General features: G+C 45.4%; 2 protein-coding genes across 14 annotated transcripts in view; both read right to left on the bottom strand.

Moving 5' to 3' along the window:
• Nucleotides 1-22,408, bottom strand: part of LOC115084679 (poly(rC)-binding protein 3-like) — a 1,201,673-nt gene that overhangs the window by 325,016 nt on the left and 854,249 nt on the right. The window lies entirely within an intron of this gene.
• Nucleotides 824-3,349, bottom strand: LOC115083287. The gene is made up of 3 exons (XM_029587095.1): nt 3,251-3,349; nt 2,174-2,404; nt 824-1,582 (listed from the first exon to the last, which is right to left on the bottom strand). Exons 1-3 carry the CDS (start codon nt 3,347-3,349, stop codon nt 824-826), a joined length of 1,089 nt encoding a protein of 362 aa, XP_029442955.1.

Genomic DNA, 22,408 nt, shown 5'->3' with positions numbered 1-22,408 from the left:
GTTAGTGGTAATTAAAAAGTGTGAAATGAATATGTGGAATGAATGTACTGTGAGTTGCCTGTCATGACATAATGATTTCTTTGTATATAACGTTTGCTGTGCAACCCCCTGGCTGCAGTATGATGAGGCTATCAGCTGAGCTGACTCTAGAGCAGGCCACGTACAGCTGGCCGTGCGAGAAGCAGTGGTGCCTCAAGTCATCACCAACGACCTTGAGAGTCTGGTCCTGAGATTTGTTAATAGTCATCATGAAGCACCCTCTGACTGTGAACTGCAGGCGTTTAAATTGAAAGGGTACACCTGATGGTATAAGGGGGATGCGAGGGATGAAAACTGTTTCCCCTCATCCACAACCTGTGAAAATGATTGCTTCAATGACATTTCTGTGGAGGGACTTGACTTGAAGTCTGGTGCCATTGCAGAGTTTTGGTGGCGGTAGATTTCTTAGTAACATAATTGGTGTGCCGACCTTCAAAATGAGATTATGCTGAGGAATGCCTGGAGGGTTGAGACTGTGCAGGAACTCAAAAGAGTAATGTACCACGTCATCAACTTCGACGATTGAGTCCACAGACTTATAAGTTTTTGTTTCTGAGGTGAACACCTGCAGGAGTGTGTCATTGATAGAGTTTGTCGTGTCATTTGTAGAAGTTAAAATTGCCCTCGCTCTAAACCACGATGTGTCTTTCATGTGGATATTTTGAAGATCCGGGAATACCTTTTGTGTAAGACTTTTCAAATCTGTGACCAGGTGACAGATTTGCCAGCAATTTCATTTTGCCATCTTGTTCATTTTGCCATCTCCTATAGCCAAAAGAAGGCATTAAAACTCTCCTGCCTTGACATCGCCTGTCAGGTGCACCCTCATGTTCACTCTCAAGGACAGGACTTTCACTGTGGGCCACAGGTAAGAGGACTTGAAAGAGGCTTTAACTTCATCGGCATGGGTCCCCCGCGGAACAACTGGCAGAGACTGTCTGAAATCCCCGGCGAGCAACACTGTCAACCCTCCCATGAGGCTGTTGTTGTTTCGGATGTCTGGGAGCGTCCTATAGAGAGCCTCGATGCCAACTCTGTGGGCCATGGTGCACTCATCCCACACTATGAGTTTGCACTGTCGGAGTACCTGCGCCATGTTGCTCTGCTTGGAGATGTTGCACAGAAGTGTTTCGGTGTTGTTGAGATTGAGAGGAAGCTTGAAGGCAGAGTGTGCCATCTGTCCACCTTCCAGAAGCGTCACTGCAATGCCAGAAGAAACCACAGCAATGGCAATGTTTGAGTCTCTTCGTACCCTGGCAAGCAACATGTTGATGAGGAATGTTTTACTAGTACCTCCTGGAGCGTCTAGGAAAAAGATTCGGCCACTTTGACAGTGAACTCTGGTCATGACTTCGTGATAGATGTTCCTCTGCTCGGTATTCAGCCTTGGCTCGTTGTCATCAACTGCCTTGGACAGATCGCAGATGTTGTAAGCCAGCTCTCTGAAGTAGTCGGGGTTAGCTGCAGTGTGTTCATGCTTGTGTGATGGCGCAGGCAAGTTGTACTTGTGAAGAGGTTGACCTCTTATAGCCAGTACACAATCCTGAAGGAAGCTGAGGCATTGGTTATAGATTATGGACGACCGTTCTTGGACATTGTCTTGGAGAGATTACCTCTGCAGCTACCTACGAATATCCTCTGAAAGCCTATCTTTATGTTTTTCCCATAGTGGTAAGGGGTTTGCCATTTGACAGAACACCAACATAATAGCGAAGAGCTGACGGATCCTAAGTGGCGAATGTAAGAGTGCAGCTTCCTGGAGAGTATTGTCCCAGCGCTTATCATCTTCTAACAAACTGAGTGCTCGACACGCAGACTGGAATGTGGGTTGTAGCACACCAGCGACAGTTTTAAGATATTGAAAGGACGTGGGCCCTCTGACCTCATGAAGCATGAGTCTGAGATGATAGCACTCCGAATTGTTTGGGTGGACTGTGTACACTCTGCCGAGGACTTGGTCCTTTTTCACTCCTGGTTAGCCTGGTACGCGCTGTCCCTGTTTCCTCCTAACAAATTGGTTATTTTTCCAAACGTAGTAGGCTGGAACCTCAGAGTACAGGAGCTGTTTGGAAAAATCAACCTGTGTGCAAAGATCAAAGAACTCCAAGAGGGTTGTTTGGGGAGGTTTGTGTACTTTTTCTACAACGTTGTCAGCTGTGAAGTAAATCCTCTGGCCGTTCTCCAGATGAACAGCGAGATGAACGACTGGGGGAAAACATTCATGAATAGGGAAACAGAATATGCGCCAGGCTGCTTCAGAGCTGCTGATGTAACGCCCTGTCTCATACCGTGATACCTCATCATGTTGTTTCTCCAGGGCAAATACAGCCTGGTCACTGCCCTTGTTGATGTATTTACAGATGTACTTGATTGATTTTACAGAATTGCAAAACTCAACGTTAATATGGGCATGGAAGGTTCGGGAGAATACTAGGGATGTGAATCATTTTTCTGACGATTGAAAATATCGTACGATATTTTCAAACTTGTCAGATATCGAGGGCTCCCCGAAATCGATAGGAAAACCCCACAAAATTGTTCGTGGGGTTTTCTTATCGTTTTGGGGGAGGGCGGGAAAAATGGCACACAAAAACAACCCCTAAACCCACCCCTACCCTTTAAAACATATCCTTTAGCTTCCCCCACCCTCCCAACCTCCCCAAAACTTTTTAAAATTACCTGGTGGTCCAGTGGGGGTCCCGGGAGCCATCTTCCCTCTCAGGCCATCGGCTGCCACTAATCAAATGGCGCCTGGTACACGGCAGCCACAGCGGAGGAGATACAGGGAGCGCATCTTTCCTCCATGAACATCCTTATTGGGCATGCCAGAGGACTATATGATTTGCAGGTATTGTCTCAGCTATCAGGATATCCTGGAATTATATGAAGAAATCCGATGGAATTTGGATCCAGTCACTGAAAGGTCCCACGCTGTGCCTGGCCTCACCAAACTGTTGGGCACCCTGCATTTCATGGCAACTGGCTCCTTCCAAACAACACAGGGGTAGTGGGGGGAATGTCCCAAACCACTTTCTCACGCTACCTGGACCAGGTCATCACAGCAATCTCTGACTGCATTAATCGCTACATAGAATTTCCTCGGGACTTGAAGAGAGGCTTTTATGCCTTTGCAAACTTTCCCAATGTTCTGGGAGCTATTGACTGCACTCATGTGGTCATCATTCCACCCCGTGATAAGGAGGAGATGTACCGTAACAGAAAGCTCTTCCACTCCATTAACATGGAGATAGTCTGTGATGCTCAAATCCGCATCCTTGACGTGGTGGCCAGGTACCTGAGAGCCGCGCATGATTCATTCATACTTAGGCAATCGGGCCTGTGTGAAATTTTTGAGGATGGCCTGTATGGTGACGGTTGGCTCATAGGTAAGAGAGCCGCTTCTTTCTATATTCCATCTCTGGCTATGTGTTTGTGGCAATCGGCACGGACATGGGGGTGGCTCAGGGGGAGGAAAATCATCACTGCCATGACAAGTGGCTTGTACACTTATGTCTGCAGGCGATTGCCCAAGGGCCTGTTTTTTCTCCCCATGCTGCACAGGTCTGCTAATCTTGTGAGGGCAAACAATGCACCTGCCCTAAAACCTGGTGTGTGAGCAGGCACTATACACTTTCAATGTGTTCATTTTCAAAATGGACCTGTTCCTATCCTCCCATTGGGAGCTATTTGAATCTCACTGGTTAATGACAAGCTTGAAGTGTCCACACTGCTGGTACTGCATGATCACATGTCGTTGGTTAGTGATGCGCCATCCAGATAGTCGACCACAGTTTGTCTTGAACCTCACACACCTCAACCAGAAGAGGTGTCCTGTGCATGTTGGTGGCCTGGCAAAGTCCCTGTGTCAGGGCTTACAAATTGGTTTCTATGGAAGACATACTGCAGATCACACAGGACATTCGCAGACGCAGCATGAGGAACTGTTTTTTCAGCTAACACAGGCAGCTCTTATGTACTGCTTCAAGGTTGGAGGCCTGCTACACACCAGTAGCGAGGGCCTGGCATACAATTGTTGGATACCCAGATGTGATTCAGTAGTCCAGAAGAGCTGAGCTACTTTTGGCTACTGCTATCCTGCACATATACTGGCCCAGAATAATGTGACAAGCAATTAGGCTGGGCAAATTGGCCTCTAAAGCTCAGGGAAAGGTACAGGCTATCTTATACAGTCTTATAGGATGCTGTGGTTTGCAAGCCAGATCTGCAAGTAACAATGCTATGATTGATGGCATAAATCTGTCTTTGCCACAGGAGATGCTGGGTTCAGTTGCAGGTCCTGGGTTCTCAACTCTGTTGCCATTCCCAACATGCCGGCAGAGACAAGGTACTACGAGGCCTTATGTGCTGCCTGGCCCGCTGTGACATTGAACGCACCTTCAGAGTTCTCAAAAGTCGATTTCGCTGTTTGGACAAGATGGGTGAAGCTTTAATGTATGCCCCACCCAAAGTTGGAGATAGTGCTGCTCTGCTCTGTCTTCCATAATATCGCTGGACTATGAATGGATATAGTTCTGGATCTTCGCCTAGATCCCCCATGTTGCTCTGTACAAGCCGAGGATACCATGCTGAGTGGCAGCCAGCTTTGTCAAAAGCTTATACAATGCTTCTTTGCCTGATAGGTCTCACCTACCACATTCCCCTTCCAGGGAAGGAAGGCCAGTAGACTGTTAGCTGCTGCTCTCTTCGCTATCATCTTTTTTCTCTCACTGCTGCTCTGTCTGGGTCACTATGTAACAGAAAACACATATGCCTACTCAGGATTTGTCTTGACAATGCAGCCGTACAGTGTACTGGAAAAACAGTTGTGAAAGTAAAGATGACATAAAATACATATGGCTGCCATAATATGTTTTGCCTCATAGTGACACTAAAAGAGGCATGTGTGGCACATGAGTTGGTGAACGACTGCCAACACAGTGTTCATAGTTTGACCCAGCGAGCGCTGTGTGGCTTGCCGGCCCTCCCTTGCAGACCCCATTCTAACACTCACATGTGGATGAGGTAGTGCCACAAGTGTGATGCCACCCTATCTGGCCCTCGAGCATGGAGAGCTACAGCTCTAGAAATGCTGTAAATATCAAATAGCTCTGAAGCTTTAAGGCATAGACTAAAGGTACAGGTAGACAGTTAAAGGTTTCAATGAAAGAGTTCCCATTTTACTGCCCTATTCTGTAGCTAACAAACATGTGCATGTGAAGTTATACATCTGTACTGGGTTGGCTTACTGTCACATGGGTGTGCCAAGACACAGCTGACACCACTGTGTCACCAGTTTTAGAGCCACTGCTGACTCGGTTTTACAACTGGATCCAGATTTCCTGGATCCATTCCTGTATTGGGCTGCCTTTGGGATCTGAATACTACCTGTAAGGTCAACCTTACCTTACACGTATTATACAGATTCCCAAGCCATGCCAGTACAGAGGTGCCAGGCAATCTGTGGAAGTCTGCCTGGTCCCAAGCAGCAGCAGCAGCAGCAGCCCTCTAAGCCTCTGCTGTTGGCCTGTGGACATTCTCAAAACAACAATACTCCTTTACTCCTCCTCCTCCCGAGTTGCCACACAGCAGCTGACATTCTGTTCCAACTATCATCAAGTAGATGTCATATTTGGTTTACTGTGAAAGGTACAAATGATTGGGTACAGATAGCCTTTGAGTCATGACACAAATGAGGGGGCTGAAGATCAAATCTTGTGTGATGATGACTCTAACTTCCCCTTAACACCACACAAGCTCTACATGAACACAATATGCAGTGTTAACCAGCTAGCTACTGTCCATCTTACATACATGTCCATGCAAGCAGGAGTTAGCTAAGAGTATGCAGTGTGAAGAAGGCAACAAGAAACAATATGGAAGGTCCAAATAATAAACATCTTCTTTAGCTCTTGTTGTCTTGCTTTGGAACATACACTGAGTGTTCAATTGTATGGCCTAGCCCATATGGTCTTGCTTGCTAGATAAGTGACTACTTGGGATGTACAAAGGCATTCTCGCATGCAAGCTCATGTGGAGGGCAAACCTTGTACCTGGTGAACCATTAATGGCATCATTACATATGCAGGCTTAGCATCTTAACCTTTACATGATTACAACAAAGACCACAGAAAGCAGATGTGGCACTCCCAATAGCTACAGTAGAGCTCTAATGTTGGAGCTGATAGCAGCCTTGCTATGTGATGGCTAGGAAAAGGCCCCAGACAGACCATGTTGAAAGACTGCACTCAAGGAGACATCCTAAGAGCCAAGGCAGCAGAGTTCAAGTGAAGACAGCAGAACCAGGACCAAACAGCACAGCATGGAGGCAGTAGGACCAGGACTAAAGAGCACAGCATGGAGGCAGGAGGCCCAAGAGAAAATCCAGCAGCATGGAGGCAGCAGCAGCATGAGCTGAGATGGCAGAGTTGCTTACCTGTAACAGGTGTTCTCCCAGGATAGCAGGATGTTAGTCCTCACATGTGGGTGATGTCACTGGACGGAGCCCTGTCATGGAAAACATTTCTGTCACAGTTTCTAGAAAGCTTTGACTGACACTGGCACACTGAGCATGCCCAGCATGCCATTATCCCTGTGTCCACAGGGGTCTCCCTTCAGTCTCGTGTGCAGCAAAAAGTGCGAGCGAAAAATAAAATAATAAAACGTATGTGGACCCAACTCTGCAGGGTGGCAGGTGGGTTCCATGAGGACTAACATCCTGCTGTCCTGGGAGAACACCTGTTACAGGTAAGCAACTCTGCTTTCTTCCAGGACAAGCAGGATGGTAGTCCTCACATGTGGATGATTAGCAAGTTACTGGCTGACTCATATTACACCAGGCCAATAGCAGATAACCTGTGCACAGGCACAATAATTGGGGAGCTATTGGCAATGATGAGGCAGCCTGACATCACAGCAGGTGGTTGTAGAAGGAGTTGGGGAGCATAGTGGAAGGAAGCATTCCAAGACAGATTGGCCAAGGCAGAGCCTTGATAGACTTCCATATGTAAGCATTAGGGGGCTGCAAATGTTTGAAGAGAGTTACAAGTTGCAGCCTAAGAAATGTCGGCAACTGGTAATGAACGATAATGTGGTACAGATATTGTCATGTTCGTTAGAGAATGTGCCTTCATTCACCCCTGGAGGGGAAGGCCTGCTTTTCATAGCAGAATTCGATACAGTCTGCTAGTCAGTTGGAGAGAATATGTTTGCCCACTGGAACTCACAGCTTGACTTTGTCAAAGAAGGAAAGAGCTGGGTGTGCCATGTCGGTGCCATCAATGCCTGGGTCAATGCCATCAATGCCCATGTCAGTGCCATTGATGCCTGGGTCAATGCCATCGATGCCCATATCAGTGCCATCGATGCCCATGCCTGCCGGCCTCCTTCCTTCGTCCTTTCCTGCCTATTCCCCTCCCCCTCCCTCTTATCCCTTCCCTCCTGCCCATCTCTACTCCTACTCCTCTTTCTCTTAGCACTCCTGCTTTCATCCTCCTGCCTCCTCTCCTCCCCCCTCCCCCTCTCTCCTCATGCCTCTCATGCTCCATCCTCCTCAATCCTCCAACACCTTTCTCCACCAACACCACTCCTCCACTCACATCACTCCTCCACACTCCTCCACCACCACTCCTCCATGCCTCCTTACTCTTCCACTCCTCTACCATCTCTCCTCCACACCAAAAGACAGACAGACAAACTGGACTAACATACAAAAACTTTCACTCCAACAAAGTAAAAGGAAGCAGATGGCAACAGAAGACCAGACAATGCACTCAGGTAATCAAATCAGAAAAAGCTCCTACTCACACTAAACCACTCACCAACTCTCTTTTCCTCTCTCTCCCATGCCTGTCACATCCTCAAAGAGGCAGCTGCAGGAAACTGGGATATATAAACTGAAATAATAACGCACCTCGCACTAATTTACACTAGTCACATAAAAAGACACGGCACACGGTGACAATACTCACGATGTGGTGATGCAACACATTGACACAAAGCGCCATGCGTTGACACAAAACGGCGTGCGTTATTTACCTATGCGATGTGGCAAGCTGAAAATTATCCTAACCACGCTCTTGTTTTTATCGCAGGTGCTATTTTCGCTATATTTATAGTGATTTGATGAATCTAGGTCTTAGCAGGATAAATAGCAGCACCCTGATTCGCCCACTGCCCACAGACTAGATATCCAGTTAAGTGGTGACCATTGAATGTAGCTGGATATTCACTGGCTGCCACTTAGCGGGCAAAGTCTCTATTTATCCGGCTAAGCAGCGATGAATATCGGATCCTTCATGTATGAGAAATTCAGTAAATCTGATGTACTCTTGGAGAATACTGCCATAAAACTATCATTTTCTGTTTCAGATTATTGACCCACTTCTACCTCTTAGCTGAAAAAGAAAAAAACCCCCAGATAATTTGGTAGTTTACCTAAAATAAACAGCCTGGTAAGTGAAAAAAAACAAACCTGTAATATTAGGTCAGCTTGCATTGTGGAGGCAGCATTCACAGCCTCTGGACGAATGAAGTCTTGGCGATTGCACATTTACCACTGGGCTGGCTCAGGGTACAAGCAGACTGGGTACAGAAAGGAGTTGGTAACTTGGCTCTGACCAATATCTGTCACCACAATAGCTAGGAGTCTAATAATGTGGAAAATAATATGAATAAAAATAATTTCTAAAAGAAGAAAAATTCAGTTTATATCCTTATACCTTCTGTTAACATCTGCTGCAAGAATTATTGCAGGTCATGTATTTCAGAATAGCTAAAATCAAAATGGAAAAACAGAGTACATGGAAAATGAGAGCAATATAAAGGTTACAAATTTTGTTTAAAGTGGTAGAGATGGCATGAGCTATGTTTTGACATTTGTCAGGGAGGGGTCTAATGATTTTGCTTTTGGTTTTTTTGGGTCCGGTCCTCTGATTGTAAATTAGCTTGAGGTCATATTTCACACATAGTACCATTGATTATTTTGGCAATCTCTAAAGATTTGACCCTCCTTTAACAGGCAAAGGTAATTAAATCCAGTTTGCAGATCTTAACAAATACACAAACATACAAGCAGAAAACTTTAGGACGACATTGCCCATTCTCTGAAGCAGTCAAAACTTGATGACATAACTGATGGCTGGCATTGATGTTTCTGCAGAATTAGAATTTTCCCACTGCACTTTTAACACACAATGAACCTGTAGCAAAGATTTTGTGGGGGCACCAATTGTTTTTTGGGGGGCAGGGACTCTAGCCCCTCTCCTCTGGTACAATTCTCTTCCTGGTTCTCACACCCTTGTGATCCTCTTTTTTGCTCTCCTCCTATGATCCTCTCTCACCTCTCCCCTGCCCCATGTTACGGGTCTTAAATAAATACTTAGAACCAGCAGCTTGAGGAGAAAAATCTTTATTCAGAGCAGAAAATAATAAAAGAATAAGATACATCTTATGGAGAGAACAACAGATTGCCATGCAATGGAACAGGAACAGCTTTCTCAAAGTGCACTCACTGATATCAGGGTCTAAGTAGGTCAACACTTCTAAACCTATACACCAATGACTAAATTACTTAAGGCATGATTCACTAAGCATTTTTCCCATAGACAGAGAATGGCAGAAAAGTTTTAGTGAATCAGGCCCTTAACTGGCAAAACATTTCTTTAACTGTGTACTATAAGGAAAAACTAAAGCTTACATTCAGGAAAGAAAATGTATAAAAACAGGGAGTATGACTCCAATGAAAAGGTTCATCTTTATAATTCTAAAAAAGCGTAAAAATGTATAAGGCTGTGAAAACTAGTTTGCCAACCCAGCTTTACAGAGTTGGTGTATTAGCATTTAAGTCCTGCTTCGGAGCAGGAGCTATATTTTTCATGGGAACAGGCCATGGTATATTTAGGTCCTGCCCTTCCCTCTCTCCCCTCTCCCCCAGGTTTTTAGTAAATAGCAACAAGAGACTGGTTAGATTATTAGCATGATATTTAAATGTGTGTCATATGTGGGTGTTGTAAGTTTTACTGTACCTGGGTTCATGTTAAACAACATGCTTTTTCCCCCTTACTAGAGATTTAGTACATGCTGCATTTTTTAAGGCATGCAGTAAAGGTGTTTATCGCACCCATTAAAAATAGCATGGTATTAGTACATAGGCTCCTTAGTATTAGCACATTAAAAGGTGTGTGCAAAAATGAGCAGATGTGCACGTATAGAAGGTAACTTTAAAATGGGCATGCAGGCATCCATTCACGTGTATATAGGTGGCGGCCAGATGTGCTGAAATTCTATATCGTGTTTGCGGCTACATGCGCATGTTATAAAATAAGCAAGCACGTGTATATATGCTTCTAATTTTAAGATAGTACATGCACAGCAGCTTTTTGAGACGCGCAAGTGAAGGAATTTTATAATAGGCAAGTGTCCAGGCTATGACCAGTTTCACCTGTTCATCCACCAGTTTGCCCAGTCTATAGGTAGATTCTCAAGACCCCTTGTTTCTTTAGCGTGCAGTCCCCCCATTTAATTCAGACCCCTCAATCAGTTCATATGTAGCTAGAAATTGTTTTATTCTTACTTATACTTCATCTATAGCAGAAGTAAAGTTGTGCTGAAATGGACCTGGATGTTCACCCTGGCGCGTAACTAGATGCGCAAATATCTCTTGGCCATGCCCTGCACACATTCTGTCCCTTTATTTCCAGATGTGAGATATTCGTACATCAGTACTTGTGTGCACATTTGGGCGGTTTATAAAATCGGGTGGACACGCACATATGCTAGATGTGCACCCATCTCCCAGTTTTTGCGCACGTCTGGCTTTTCAAATTCAGCTTATATGGCGATTGTGCGCCCGTCCTATTTTATATACCTCGCACATATGCGCTGAAGTACTGATGCATGAAAAAATTGGCCGCTTAAAAAAAAAAAAAAGGGGTGTCATGAGGGCAAGGCAGGAGTATTCTAGGGCGGGCCAACTGTTACCCACATAAGTTATTTTATAACCAGCACATGCGACATGTATACTGCTGTTACCTACGCCTATTTACTTCTGTTATTTATCAGGTGTAAGAGAAAATAACTTTCTTTATAGCCAATTACTGACTGGGTGAAGGGTCAGGATAAACAGGGGGGAGTGCAGGCTGAATACGCATGTGGGGATCTAGATGACATTATCTATATCCTCCTCCATCATGTCTCATCTCCCTGGATCACCTCCAGATTCATACCCCTACTTGTCTCCTTCGTTTCTCCAGCCAGCAACTGCTAGATATCACCCCCCCCCCCCCCCCCAGGTCTACCCGGGAACTCTCCTTCTCAATGCTTGGATCCTCCTTGGATCCTCCCGGATTTACGCGCGCAGGGCACTCGCGCGCCGGCGGCCTATTTTGCATAGGCCGCCGGCGCATGCAAAGCCCCGGGATGCGCGTAAGTCCCGGGGCGGGTCCGGGGGCGTGGCGATGGTTCGGGGGCAGGGTCGGGAGGGCGGTCCCAAGTCCCCCGGCACTGCGGCCTGTGCCGGGGGATGCCGGGGCGGCGCACGCAAGTTACGCCTGCTTCAAGCAGGCGTAACTTGCCCAACAAAGGTAGGGGGGGGGGAGGGGGTAGATAGGGGAAGGGAGGGGAAGGTGGCGGGAAGCGGAAGAAAAGTTCCCTCCGAGGCCGCTCCAATTTCAGAGCGGCCTCGGAGGGAACGGAGGCAGGCTGCGCAGCTCGGCGCGCGCAGGCTGCCGATTTTGCGCAGCCTTGCGCGCGCCGACCCCGGATTTTATAGGCTATGCGCGTATCTTATAAAATCTGGTGTACTTTTGTTCGCGCCACCGGCGCGAACAAAAGTACAAGCGCACGTATGTTTTGAAGATCTACCTCTAAGTGGGGATGCCCATGTGCATGCAAATCCTGCTTCTACAGTATAAATTGGGGAATTTTAAAACGGGCTTGGGCCGATACCATTCCCAATTCACCTAGTTAAGAGATAGGTCCTTCCCCCCCTCCCAGTTTGATAGCCTTCACTCCCTCCAGTTAGCCTTGACCCTTAAAGCCCCGCAGATTTGTCTAGTTTTCTTTAAATTTTAACTTACATGGCATCCATAGCAGAAGTTATGCGGCAGAGGGTTTTGGCATGCGCCAGGTAGAATTAATATTTACACGCACATTTTAGGTTCGCGCCCATGCTTCACCCCAACCATGCCCACGCTTCTCCTCTTTTTGAGAAATTTCGAGATGTATGCACTGCAGGAGATATGCGTGAATCTGGGCAACTTTTAAAATCTGCTCAGCACGCACAAGCCTGACTTCTTCGCGCATCCCCTAATTAATGCGCGCGGACTTTTAAAATTCACCTCATTATAGTGTATAAGCGTCTGTCCCATTTTATAAACCTTGCACATGTATATTTAGGTACTGTGTGCGAATAAAGTGGCATGCTTAAAAAAGGGGACAACAGTTACGCATAGAATTTGCTATTTTATAAACTGCACAAGTGGCACACATACAGCTGTTATCTGCGCCCATTTACTTCTGCTATTTATCAAGTGTAAGTGAGAATAACACTATAGCCAATTACTGACTGGGTGAAGGTTCAGGGGGGAGAGTAGGCTGAATAACCAGGGGGTCTAGATGATCTAGAGATAGACTGGACATACTCGTAGACTAATTGGTTAAACTGGTCATTTCCTGCACACACGTATATTAAAAAATGTGCTGATTTGTGCATTTAAAAGTCAACAAATGCTAAGAAAAATGCGCAATTAACATTTATTCGTGCAAATGCTAAAAATTAGGGGCCAGATTTTAGCACCTACGCGCGGGCGTAGATTTGTGCGCGCAACCTGGCTTTCCCTGTTCCCTCCGAGGCCGCTCCGAAATCGAAGCGGCCTCGGAGGGAACTTTCCTTCTGCCCCTACCTAACCCGCCCCCAGCCCTACCTAAACCCCCTTAACATTTATTTTTGAAGTTGCACCTGCCTCTGGGCAGGCGTAGGTTGTGCGTGCCCACGATCCCCCGGCACAGCCTCTGTGCCGGTGGCCTGAGTCCTGCCCCCGCCCCGCCCCTCACAAAACCCCGGGACATGCGCGCGTTGCCGGGCCTATGCAAAATAGGCTCAGCGTGCGTAACCCCCCTACGCACATAAATCCAGCTAGATTTACGCGCATAGGGCTTTTAAAATCTGCCCCTAGGAGCACACATACGCGCTCAGAGATGTATTTTATAAAATGTGTGCACTCGTGTGAACAATAGAAAATACAAGTACATGTGTACTCGCACCCACACAGATGCTCATATGGGCACAGCACACTCAACTTTAGGAAAAGGTTAGGAGGTTTTTATTTAAATAAGCCTTTAGTGCAGGGTAAATAGGTAAAAGTGGGTTGGGATATGAGCTGCTATTTATTTGCCATTCCTGACTGATAATTTTTTAGCAGATGAAATGCATTTTTATTATTTATTTTATGATTTTATTTTGTTTGTAATGTTATGTTGGTTTGTTTTATGTTGAATTCTATGTATGTTTCGAATGTACATCTTCTAGGAAATTATGATAGATGGATTATACATGTTTTATAAATAAATAAATAAATAAATAAATAAATAAATATGCCTCATTTTTCATTGGAAAATTTCCCTTAACTGTTTTGCTTTTTTTTAAGAGGCAGGGCTAGCATTACCATTAGGTGAGCTAGGCTATTGCCTAGAGCACCAAAATATGGGGAAGGGGGAACAACAAAAATGATGCACTGAGGAAGGCAGAGCCGACCAGAACAGTCAGCTAGCAGATATCAGCAGCAGGGAATGCCTGCCATGAGTTTAGAATAGATGCTTGCGGTGCCTAAACATAGAATTCAGATTGGTGGGGAGCAGAGGATCAGGCTCTTGCCAGTCCCACTCAGGCCCTGGTGACAGGAGGGTGATGAAGATTGGCAGGTTGGCTTTTGATGCAATGGGGTGGTGAGGTTCTAGAGCTGCTGATGGTAAGTAAATTAGTGGGAGGTTGGAGGAAGGGTATAATCCTGAATATTTGTCTAGGGCACCTATTACCCTTGCATCAGCCCTGTTAAGAGGATTAACATTAACTCACCCAACAATGTATTGGTTATGTCATTACAGAGTGATTAATATAATACTTAACATGTTCTTAATAAGATGATTAACATTTTAAGTAGTATCATTACTTTGGCTTCAAATATGTGAAACAGAGATCTACAAAAAATTATGCACAAGTATACACCTCTGGAAAGCAAATGTCCCTTGACCCTAAGTATCTTAAGACAACATAAGAAAAACATCCTGAAAAAGTCAAATATTTCCACATATTCAATCGTACCCAGCTCAGGCTTGTTCTTAAAATTAAAATACAATATAGACAAAAACTTCAAGGTCTGGATCTAGGCTCTAACAACCATCTTTTCTTTCTCTTTCAAAGTAAAAACTACAATTTAATGTACCCTTTGCCGTTGATTATATGTTTGTACCACTCAAGCTCTTCATACTAATAAGGATGTACAAGGTGACTTCATTTTAAGTGACACTAACTAGAGAGCAATTATATTGTAAATCTGTGTGTGTTTTAACTGCGAATACCTGCAAGATTTTTTATAATTATATTTAACACATACTAATTACTGTAAATTTGGAAAAACATGAGGGTCTGGTTTAACAGCATGTATAATATTATTTCTTTAAGAGTCCCACAATGTAAAAAAAACAAACAAAATATCTGTGCATGATTTTGGAGGCATATGGAATTGTAAAGTAAAGAAAGACAAGTAGAAAGTTCCAATTTTGAACATACATAGCAAGAAAGTAGATGATAGTAAAGAAAGATTGATTAGCCCATCCAGTCTGCCCATTCCGTTCCATGCTGCTAAGGATATCTTCAGCTGCCTGCCATTGAACCTTGACCATTTGTAGGATATCGCTCTTTATCCAAGTCAATTTGGTTCTCTACCAACCTAGGCAGATGAGCATACATGTTCCCATACTTAATCTGACACTCTCTATTTCATATCTTACCACTAAGATTTGTAATAATCTATACAGCTAGCAAAACTAGAGATGCTAAGTGCCCAAACATCTGGATGCCTATGTTCCTGTGTCCTTATTGGATAGTACCCTGGCCTCCATCAACCTGCCCACACTAACTCAATTAGTTTCTGAGTACTTGTAGCCTATTGGCTCCAACCCAACTAATATCAATGGGTTACAAAGCCATGTTGTATACAGGAGGAATGAAAATGTAACCAAACAATGCCTGATATGTGCTTCTATTTATTTCCAGACAAGAATAAATTTTCTTTATAGCCCTGTGTCATAATAGAGCAAACACACTTATTAGCATCACTGTCTATCCATCCATTTGCATATATATCAGCTGTGTACCATGTGACTGTGGCACACACATCATGGACACACTTAATTTCTGCTATCTGGAAGGTGCAGTTTGAATTGAACTTTGATTGAAATTGTCCCTCACTGGGGGCAGAGTGCCATGAACCTTCCCGTGAAGGAGTGAGAAGAGAGAGGAGGGGTACCAGTTTTTAACCCGCTTCCTTTATGTAGCCAAGCATTCACAATGACAACCCTCACACAGAAATCACAAATGTGAATCCCTCCAGAGGGACCTGACCAGCAGATGTCACTCTGGAGCCCTGGCTGAGACTATTGCGATTAGAGGACACCCAGCTGTGTTCGGCCTGGTATTTAATCCCAGACTCCCATGTGGCAGTGCACAGCATTGCAACTGGGCCATCAGGCTAGTCTCAACCTTCCTTCTTTTAAGAGAGATTCTCTTATGTATCCACAAAAATATACATGTTCTCCAATTTCTGACTCTAAAAAAGTTTCCTTGCCCCAATGCATTTAATGGGGGGATTACCATTCCCATTTTGAGCCCATTCTAATACCGGCATGTATGGAACAGGTAAAATAAACAAGGGTCACAATGAGTCTTGCACATTTCTCTCTTCTTTTTATTTTGTTGCTATATAATTATTTTTCTATGTCTACAAGTATCTATCTACCTATTGTATTACTCTAGCAAACAGGAAAGAGAACCTGGATGCTTATATCTGATGATCTTAAGGTAGTGAAACTTTGTGACATGGGGTAATGCTGGTGGAGCCACTGGGCAATAATGATCATAACAATCAAATTTGACAATCACTGTAGAGAGGATAATAAATACAACTACACTAGTAGCATTTCACTTTAAAAAGGAGTATATAATAAAATGAAATTAGAAAGAAACTAAACTGATCATTTGGGAGGATTAAAAATCTGCATGAGGAATAGAGATGGTTTAAAACTACCATCTTGGATGCCCAGATAAAATTTATTCCACAAGTTAAAAAAAAGTTGAAAGACTACCAAATGATTGCAAGCATATTTAAACAGTGCTGTGGGAGAGGCTATTATTTATTTATTTTGAACTTTTTTATACCGGCATTCATGTAAACATACATATCACATCAGTTTACAGCGAAACACTAATTGGAAAAACATTATATAAAACAGGGGTTACATCGAACTGGGACCCAGGATGTTAAATACAAACTGCTAACATAAAATTTAAATAACGTACAATCGTGAAACGGAACTGAAAAAAATCACCACCTTCTCTGACGAACTCAGAGTTACTTCAGCGGCAGGAGGAGGATAAGGATCTAGTATGCGAGGGAGAAGGGATTTCTTATGGTAGAATAGCAAAAAAGATGACATCAGGTGAGGAAGATAATAGTAGGTTAACAAGAGGATTACAACAGGAGACTAAGAGACTGCTGGTTCTCTAATAAGTTGACAAACCTTCGCTAGGGATGGGGGGTAGGGGTCACGAGAAGGGGAGGTTTGGGATGAAAATTACACAGATCGGTGATAAAATAGCTGATAAATGTGAGCTAGTGAGTGGCAGAGCCTGCCTGCAGGAGAGAGGCCCTATCCAGAGTCAATACAAGCGTCCTGTCCTGTCACGGGAGTGAGAACGTTCATCCATTAGGGAAAAGCTTGTCTGAATAGCCACGTTTTAAGCTTTTTTTTGAAGGTCAACGGGCAGGGTTCCTGATGGAGATCAGGGAGGAGCGTATTCCATTGAGGGGGACCTGCTGTTGATAGGGCGCGTTTCCTTAGAGAGGTCTTTTAAAAATAGAAAACAGGTTCTAATGAGGAAAAGTGGAAAGAGCACAAGTACTAGCAAATTAGATGAAAAGCATTAATAAGATAGGCCAAGAGAGAATCTGAGGAGAAAGAGGAAAAACTAATACATTTTTTTCAAGCAAAAAGTCAGTTGGACCATTAGATGACCAGAAGGCAGTGAGGATGCTCAGGGAGGATAAAGCCATAGCAGAGAAACTAAATGAAGTATTTTTTTTGGTCTTCACTGCAGAAGATATTGGGGAGATATCCATGCTAAAACTATTTTTTGAGGATATTCAGAGGAACTGGAATGAATCACTGAGAATCTGGAAGAAATGCTAAAAAATAACCTATAAACTAAATATAACTAAATAACCAGGATCTGATGTATTTCACTCCAGAATTCTGAAGGAACTCAAATATGAAATTGCTGACATGCTACCAGTAATGTGTAACCTATTATTAAAATCTATGACTAACCCGAAGAACTGGAGGGTACTTTGTGAAATGCCAGTTTTTTAAAGAAGGTTCCAGGAGTGACTTAGAAAACTACTGATCAGTAGAGGTAAGCTTAGACATTTTTTTCATTTTTCTTTGTTGTTTTGCTTTGTTTATTTTTTTTTTTCACTTATTTAAAACTAGCGGTGGCCCGCCATGCGTTACAGCGGCGGAGTCAGGTTCTTTCCCCCTCCCCCTCCCCCTTCCCCTTGCTCATATACCTCAGTCACATATCGTCCTCCCCCTTGGTCACTCCCCCCCCTTTCCTCCCCTGTCCCCACTCCAACTCTCTCCCCTCACACTCACCTCTCCCCTCTGTGTCGCGGTGGCCCGCCACGCGTTGCAGTGGCAGAGTCAGGTTCTTTCCCCCACCCCCCTCCCCTTGCTCATATACCTCAGTCACACATCGTCCTCCTCCTTGGTCACTCACCCCCCCTTTCCTCCCCTGTCCCCACTCCAACTCTCTCCCCTCACACTCACCCCTCCCCCTTTGGTCACTAACCCCACCTTCACTCCCCTGTCCCCACTCCAACTCTCACCCCTCACACTCACCTCTCTCCTCTGTGTCTCTCCCCTGACACTCACCGCCCCCTTCATTCTCCCTCCCATCACTGTCACCTCTCCCCGCCTACTCCCTACCCTTTTGTCAGTGACACCGCACCCTGAATCTCCTTCCCTGACTCAGATGCCCTCTCAGCGGATCCCCCCCGTCCCTCTCCCTCTTGTGCAGTTCTGCGCGGCCCGCTCCCGAAGACGCGAGGTCAGCGATGATCCCTCCCTGTCGTGCACGTGAGCCGTACCAGATCGCCGCCGCAGCTCCTCCCAGGTGTCGAAGTTCGGCCGGCCGACACCACCACCACGCCCAATATCGCCGCCGGTCCGCAGCTGCTGCTCCTCCCAGCGCCATGTTGGTCCCACTGTGCCCGACGTGCACCGCTGCTGCTCCTCCCAGCGCCATGTTGGTCTCGCTGTGCCCGACGTGCGCTCCCCCCGTGCATGCGCAGTACAGCAGCTTCATTTCCCAAGGTAGATAGCGTGTATTGCATGTCTGTCCAACAGATGTCGCTGTTTTCCCCACACACATGTAAAAATATGTTTTTCTCTGTAACCATGTGACATCTATGTAATCTAGATAGAGAAGAGCCTTGCCGAAAGTGAAAGCAAGGTTGTGTCCAAATTTGAAAGCAATTGGTGCAGTAGTTTCTGAGATTATCGATTACGTCCAAACTATTTTACATTTTTATTTATATAGATGAAAAAAAACAAACCAACAACCAAAAACAAAATGAAAAATGTCACAACAAAAACAAAAGGAAAAAAAACCTAAACAAAATGTCAGGTTGGCAGCCAAATCCCTTTCCCCACTTCTGGGCCCTCCTTCAATTCTCCTCAGACCCCGTCCCCTCCCCCCCCCGACTCTCTTACCCTTTTGTTGAAAATTTCTTCATGGGGCAGGAGCGAACCCTGGCCACTCCAACTTCACAGCTGCTGTTATTGCAAAAGGCACTGGCAGATTGAAGTTCAGGGGAGGGGGTTTAAATGCTTTATTTCAGCAGCATTTTTTTTCCTTTGCTGTTTATTTCAGTTCATATAAACTGAAATTATCCTAAACCAAAATGAAAGAAACAAAAAAAAAAAACTATGTACATGCACACTCTTACTAGGATTTTTGGAATACAATAGGAAATAAATTAGGTTGACTAGATAGGCCTTATTTCTCTTCTGTGCTATCATTCACTGTTTCCGTGTTCTATATTCCAAAACGTGGGGTATATGGACAGCATGGATGAAAAGTAAAAAAAAAAGTAAGATATGAGTGACAGGCTATATTGCAGTATGTGTTCATTAGCGTGATATTGGAAGAAAAAATGATAGTGGAAAGGCTGGGAAAATGTGCTTTATAATGAGTACTTTTGCCTTTTCAGCACAGGTGTGTATTATCATCTCGATGCATTAAACCTAAAATTACACAGCGATAGTCTTTTGGAGAATTAATAGTACTGTGCTGAGTATGTCATTGTCATTGCTTATTACTGTATGCAATGCACGGGAAGGATACACTGAAAAGAGCTTAGCGTGTGATCACCTTAGAAAGCAGTCTGGTTAGCCTTTGAAATTGCCCCTTTAAGATCAATTAGAACTGGTCCTATAAAATAATAATACAGCTGTTTCCTTTTTTATTTTATGAACTAGAAATAGCTTGCACTCATATCTGTAGGTATCAGATATGGTCCTCCTCATTTAAGAACAACAATGATATGCATTTCAGGGGGAATAATTAATCTGCCCACATTGGTGGAAACGCCACTTTACTTTTTTGGTTTGTACCAATAATCAAAGCAAAAGTAGGTACAAACTTTTGCTTTCTTGCTGCAGGAAAAAGAACCTGCAAAGATGTGTGTCTGCTTTTTCAGCTGGCACTTTCTTGAAGCAACACAACATGCTCGTTTTGAAAATACAAATGCGCGTTGGGGCCTCCCCTGACCTAAACCTCTGCCTGGGAATGCTTCCATGCTCTGCAGGTAAAAGTACAAGCATTCTGGAATGAAAAAAGGCACTGCACCAATCAACGTGAATGCAACTCAGCTTTTCCAGATTATTCCTCCCCCAACATACCCAATTTACCCATACACTCATTGCAAATCACTCACACAGCGGCCAATGCAATACAGTGCGCTCAGCCAGGACCTGGCGCGCACACATGGACAGGCGTATTTTATAACATGTGGGCGGGGTGCGCGCATATTATAAAATCTGGGGGCTGCGCTCACATGCATGCCGGATTTTATAATCTGTGTGTGCATGTGCGCGCAACACGCATGGGTGGGGGTAGATTTTGCCAATTTACACGCGGTGACGAGATCGGTCCCTCCCAGTCCGCTCCAATTAAGGAGCAGACTGGGATGAACTTTCCTAGCCTCCTACCTACCCTCTTCCCCTCTCCTTCCTGACCCCTTAAGATTTCCTACCTTGTTTTTTTTTTCTTTAAGAACTTACGCCGGCTGGCGTAAGTTGCGTGTGCCGGCAGCCTGCAGGTGCACAAACCCCCGGCACAGCGGCAATTGGCCGCTGCACTGGCCACCTCCAGCCCCGCCCTGCCCCCTGGACCGCCCCCCCGGACTGCCCCTTTGCCAAGGCCCAGTTATTGTGCGCGTAACAGGGGTTATGTGCGCGGCTGGGCCCCTTCTAAAATACGTACGGCGCACGCAAGGCCCAGGCGCACGCGTGCCCCCCCCGTATTTTACAAGCAAGGGCGATTTAAAATCTGCCCAATATGTACTATGAAGCAGTTTGAATTGCATCTCCCTCCTATTAGCCAAAAGGAAGTAATGGTATATTTTTACAAAAGCTTGAGTCATAATCTCGACTGGGATCGTAATCCCTAGATCTTCACTCCATTGCTCCACCAAGTGCACTAGGTGTGGATTAGGCAAATTGGACAACAGCTGCCTAGACCAGATTGCAATTTTATTAAATTTAGCTTTAATGCTCTTTTTCCTGTGGAAATGGCTTTGATCATTGCCTCCCAATTCAAGTCATTTTTGCAAATGATTTGTCTTCAAATCCTGTAAACACAACAAAGAATCACTCTGGGTGCTTATACCAAAATGCAGAAAGAGAGGCAGACTGTGCGTCACTGTAACAATTATTTGTTTATAACAATAACTAGCCGTTAAGCCCGTAACAACGGGCTACATTTAAAAAAAATGTTTTCGGTCCATTTCCTTCCCACTCCCTCCCCCTCCTCCCTCTAGTCTCCCTCCCTCCCTCCCCCTCTATTCTCCCTCCCTCTCCCTCTCTCCCCCTCTATTCTCCATCCCTCTCCCTCCCCCTCCCCTCTTCCTTCCTCTCCCCCCTCTCCCCTTCCTTCCCCCTCGCTCTCTCCTCCCCCCTCTCCCCTCTCCCCTTCCCCTCACTCTCTCCTCCCCTCACTCTCTCCTCCCTCTCCTCGGTCACTCCCCCTCTCTCAATCCCCTCCCCTTTCAGATCATCCACAACCGGCAGACAGGGGATCTCCGGGGGGAGGGGGGGTTCCTCCCGCTCGTGCGGTGCCGCTGCTGCTCGTCGTTGCTGCCGCCGCTGCTGCTCCTCCCACTCCTGCTTCTCACCGTCGCCGCTCCTGCGGCCCCAACGCCATTTTTTTTTCATCGCTGCCGCCGCTACTGCTCCTCCCACTCCTGCTTCTCGCCGCCGCCGCTCCTGCTCCTCGCCGCCGCTCCTGCTTCTCACCGCCGCCACTCCTGCGGCCCCAGCGCCATTTTTTTTTTCGGGTACGCTCGGTTCTGACTGATGTGCTCGCCCGCGCATGCGCGGTAGAGCTGCTCTCTACTGCGCATTTGCGGGCCGTCGGTCAGAGCCCATTTATAAGGTAGATAACAGTGATATACTTTACTTAAGAAAATAGAGAAGCCTTTGAATTCTAACATGAACAACCTGATCGTTTTTTAGGGGGCGGGGCGGTGTTAGAAAGGCAGGATTCACCCTTTAATCCATCCATTGTGTTACATATTGACTAGGGGTTCTAGACTTACCTCCCTCCTCCCACCAGAAGCATAAACATATTCATTCCCACACTTGTCCCCCTGCCCTGACCAAGTAAGGGATACATAGCTTCCCCTTTCTCTTCCTTCTTTTAAATTGGTCAGCTATTGTCAGTACCGTGCCAGCTTTCACTTCACTGACAGAGGAAGGAGAGGCAGGAACTCATGTTGGTGAGGGAGAGTAGGCAGGGGAGGATTGGCCTATCGGG

Source organism: Rhinatrema bivittatum, chromosome 2, assembly GCF_901001135.1.
Source record: "Rhinatrema bivittatum chromosome 2, aRhiBiv1.1, whole genome shotgun sequence".
NCBI classification, from domain to species: Eukaryota; Metazoa; Chordata; class Amphibia; order Gymnophiona; family Rhinatrematidae; genus Rhinatrema; species Rhinatrema bivittatum.
The sequence above is the reverse complement of the archived record's forward strand: the minus strand, read 5'-3'. Positions and strand labels throughout refer to the sequence as shown.

Coding starts and splice junctions, on each gene's coding strand:
- LOC115083287 (XM_029587095.1), bottom strand. CDS start 3,349: ATGCGCGGCTCTCAGGTACCTGGCCACCACGTCAAGGATGCGGATTTG. Junction 2,405..3,250: donor TGGAAGAGCTTTCTGTTACG/GTACATCTCCTC, acceptor AAATCAATCAAG/TACATCTGTAAATACATCAA. Junction 1,583..2,173: donor CTGACAACGTTGTAGAAAAA/GTACACAAACCT, acceptor AGCTTCCTTCAG/GATTGTGTACTGGCTATAAG.